Below are 4,089 nucleotides of genomic sequence, written 5' to 3' on the forward strand. Positions count from 1 at the left end.
GAGGCCCAGCGCAGCAAAGCACACCTGATCGAGGTCGATCTTTCCGACCTAAAGGCTCCTGAGGACGAGGGCATGACTGAGTACGCAGCAACAGAGGGAGGTGACGGAGAGCAGAAGTCAGTCCTGGGCTTTTTCATCAAGGTGAGACTCTCCCATGATTCAACAGTTTTTAAATCATTATTTCAGATATGGCTTTTCTCACAGTATTTTCCCCCATGTAGCAAAAGTAAATGAAGTATTAAAATTGTAATTAATTTCAATTGGTATGCTGCCCCTGCTTTAGCACTGCAACCCCTATGAGGGGCCCAACCCCCCACTTAGGTAACCACTGTTCTGAATACAACCCAAATGGAAGTTGAAGTAGTGCTGATAATCCATTCTTCTGTTTACCGTGATGAAGGATGAGCAAAAGGCCGAAGACGAGCTGGTGAAGAAGAGAGCAGCGTTCCTGCAGAAGCAGCAGAAGAAAGCCGAAGAGGCTCGGCTCCGTAAACAACAACTAAAAGCAGAATCTGAGCTGAAACGAGATGAAGCACGGTAAAGCAGTTCACACACACGACTAATGTGAAGGTTTTACACAGGATTGAGTGGTTTAAAACTAGGGAGTGTCACTGACAGACGGAAGGCTGAGGAGGAGCGGCAGCGGAAAGAGGACGAAAAGACACGGAGGGAGCTGATAAAGCAGGAGTACCTGCGGAGGAAGCAGCAGGAGATGTTGGAGGAGCACGGCCTGGTAAAGCCCAAGACTCCCAAACCCAAGCAGAAACACAGACCAAAGACTGTGTTGAGAGAGGAATCCTCCAGTGACAACTTTTCCAAAGGCTCTTCCACACGTGAGATTGTTCACTGTTTGTTTTTATTTTTCATGTTACTTTTAAAATGTGAGAGAAAACCTACAGTTATACCACTGAACACATTTGTTTTTAGTTGTTCTTTGTATTTGTTTTTAGCTTAGCATTACCTTTACACCGTGGAATATCACAGTTGTGCCATAAGGTGTCAAATACACACTGAATCACACTCAAAACTCTGTCGTGTTCCTCTTAGCTGATAACCTGAGCACAGCCCAATCTGGCTCCAGTCTCTCTCTGGCCTCTGCAACAAATGAGGCCGACAGCGTCAACTCTGGAGGAGCTGGCTCCCAATGGTAACATCACTTTCTCAACTGTGTTGCCATACTTGAATATTATATGTATATGTATATATATATACATACACACACACATTTTTCTGTATATATATTTATTTATATATATAAATATATATTTATATATATAAATAAATATATATACAGAAAAATGTGTGTGTGTATGTATATATATATACATATACATATAATATTCAAGTATGGCAACACAGTTGAGAAAGTGATGTTACCATTGGGAGCCAGCTCCTCCAGAGTTGACGCTGTCGGCCTCATTTGTTGCAGAGGCCAGAGAGAGACTGGAGCCAGATTGGGCTGTGCTCAGGTTATCAGCTAAGAGGAACACGACAGAGTTTTGAGTGTGATTCAGTGTGTATTTGACACCTTATGGCACAACTGTGATATTCCACGGTGTAAAGGTAATGCTAAGCTAAAAACAAATACAAAGAACAACTAAAAACAAATGTGTTCAGTGGTATAACTGTAGGTTTTCTCTCACATTTTAAAAGTAACATGAAAAATAAAAACAAACAGTGAACAATCTCACGTGTGGAAGAGCCTTTGGAAAAGTTGTCACTGGAGGATTCCTCTCTCAACACAGTCTTTGGTCTGTGTTTCTGCTTGGGTTTGGGAGTCTTGGGCTTTACCAGGCCGTGCTCCTCCAACATCTCCTGCTGCTTCCTCCGCAGGTACTCCTGCTTTATCAGCTCCCTCCGTGTCTTTTCGTCCTCTTTCCGCTGCCGCTCCTCCTCAGCCTTCCGTCTGTCAGTGACACTCCCTAGTTTTAAACCACTCAATCCTGTGTAAAACCTTCACATTAGTCGTGTGTGTGAACTGCTTTACCGTGCTTCATCTCGTTTCAGCTCAGATTCTGCTTTTAGTTGTTGTTTACGGAGCCGAGCCTCTTCGGCTTTCTTCTGCTGCTTCTGCAGGAACGCTGCTCTCTTCTTCACCAGCTCGTCTTCGGCCTTTTGCTCATCCTTCATCACGGTAAACAGAAGAATGGATTATCAGCACTACTTCAACTTCCATTTGGGTTGTATTCAGAACAGTGGTTACCTAAGTGGGGGGTTGGGCCCCTCATAGGGGTTGCAGTGCTAAAGCAGGGGCAGCATACCAATTGAAATTAATTACAATTTTAATACTTCATTTACTTTTGCTACATGGGGGAAAATACTGTGAGAAAAGCCATATCTGAAATAATGATTTAAAAACTGTTGAATCATGGGAGAGTCTCACCTTGATGAAAAAGCCCAGGACTGACTTCTGCTCTCCGTCACCTCCCTCTGTTGCTGCGTACTCAGTCATGCCCTCGTCCTCAGGAGCCTTTAGGTCGGAAAGATCGACCTCGATCAGGTGGGCTTTGCTGCGCTGGGCCTCCTCTGAGGGATTATTTTCTTTCCCTGAAACGTTGTAAGAATTGGGGACCGACTCTTTCATGGTGCTCGACAGGCAGTCGTCGAATGAAACTTCGGGGGTCACCAACGGCGCCAGGTCCACTCTGGTCGGCAGACGCACGTTAGCTTCATTCTGAAGGCGGAAGGTAGCGCTCCGATAGTGGCCTGAGCCTGGTTTACCGACAGCGTTTTCTATGGTGGGGTTCCTGGGGCTCTCTGGCTGCTCAAATCTGGGGGACCTGCCCCCAGCTAAATGCCTCTGATGTAGCGCAGACTCAGGTCCGCTCTGGTTGGGGGTTAGTATCCTGGAAGCGTGTCGGCTTTGTCCTTTAGCTATTTTCAACTCTGATGGTTTGGACCTGGTGCTTCGGCCTGAGGTCAGCTTGGGGGGTTTCTTGATCGGGGCTGTGTCAGTGCCACTCAAGTGCTCTACATAATGAAAGCTCCCGCCTGACTTTGAGTCACAATTCTTGTCACCAGTGCGAGGAGATGTTGTTGCCCCGGACGGAGACTGAACATTCTGTTTAATCAACAAATCCTGCTGCAGCGACAGCTGCATCATCTGCTGCTGAATGCTGCTGATGGCGTTGTTCAGTAGCAACTCCTCCTCCAAATAAAAACTACCACCGTTTCCTTTTTTCTCTGCTTCTAAGGCAGACAGTGCGGACTCCACCACCACTTCTTTGTCCGCCTTTATGGCATCAACACATATATCATCTTTGCTAAGTTTTTCTCCGTTCAGCTTTTCTTTAGGGGGGTCAGCTTTAATTGGGTTGGGTAGTGTATCACTCCTGCCTCCACCTTTCTTTACAATGTGCAGAAAAGCTGCCTTTCCCAGCATCTGCCTCTGCCTGGCTGACAGGACTTCCATCTTTTTCTTATGATGCTCGATGGCTTGTCGTTTCTCCTCCAGCTGCATACGTAACTGGACCAGTTCAGATGCCAGCACATTGGAACTGTCTCCTGACCGAGCAGGAGAAGAAGGACTCTGGTCCCTTCTCAGCCTCCAGGAAGAGCTGAGTGGCCCGCTGCTCTCCGATCCATCTGGTCCGATCCACAGGGTGTTTTTTTCCATTCAGAGAATTAATTCAGTGTATAATTCGAGAGAATGCTTCGTTTTCTCCTCTGAAGATTGGGGGGAAAAAAATAAAAATAAAAAATTCAGACGGAGCTCCAGTGTCATCCAGGGACAATGTGAATGTTAAGGGTAAAACAATAATCTGGCTGCTCAAATCTGGGGGACCTGCCCCCAGCTAAATGCCTCTGATGTAGCGCAGACTCAGGTCCGCTCTGGTTGGGGGTTAGTATCCTGGAAGCGTGTCGGCTTTGTCCTTTAGCTATTTTCAACTCTGATGGTTTGGACCTGGTGCTTCGGCCTGAGGTCAGCTTGGGGGGTTTCTTGATCGGGGCTGTGTCAGTGCCACTCAAGTGCTCTACATAATGAAAGCTCCCGCCTGACTTTGAGTCACAATTCTTGTCACCAGTGCGAGGAGATGTTGTTGCCCCGGACGGAGACTGAACATTCTGTTTAATCAACAAATCCTGCTG

At 46.5% G+C, this 4,089-nt stretch overlaps 2 protein-coding genes across 2 annotated transcripts in view; one reads left to right on the forward strand and one right to left on the reverse strand.

Annotated features, from left to right (window-relative positions):
* LOC103397289 (calmodulin-regulated spectrin-associated protein 1-B-like) overlaps positions 1 to 4,089 on the reverse strand; it is a 411,725-nt gene that overhangs the window by 2,995 nt on the left and 404,641 nt on the right. The gene's annotated exons all lie outside the window — the stretch shown is intronic.
* On the forward strand, positions 28 to 1,175 carry LOC103397280 (calmodulin-regulated spectrin-associated protein 1-like). The gene is made up of 2 exons (XM_025052748.1): positions 28 to 537; positions 619 to 1,175. Exons 1-2 carry the CDS (start codon positions 395 to 397, stop codon positions 953 to 955), a joined length of 480 nt encoding a protein of 159 aa, XP_024908516.1. The 5' UTR covers positions 28 to 394; the 3' UTR covers positions 956 to 1,175.

This window comes from Cynoglossus semilaevis, chromosome W (assembly GCF_000523025.1).
Source record: "Cynoglossus semilaevis isolate Cse_v1.0 chromosome W, Cse_v1.0, whole genome shotgun sequence".
Classification (NCBI taxonomy): domain Eukaryota; kingdom Metazoa; phylum Chordata; class Actinopteri; order Pleuronectiformes; family Cynoglossidae; genus Cynoglossus; species Cynoglossus semilaevis.

Coding starts and splice junctions, on each gene's coding strand:
- LOC103397280 (XM_025052748.1), top strand. CDS start 395: ATGAAGGATGAGCAAAAGGCCGAAGACGAGCTGGTGAAGAAGAGAGCA. Junction 538..618: donor CTGAAACGAGATGAAGCACG/GTAAAGCAGTTC, acceptor TGTCACTGACAG/ACGGAAGGCTGAGGAGGAGC.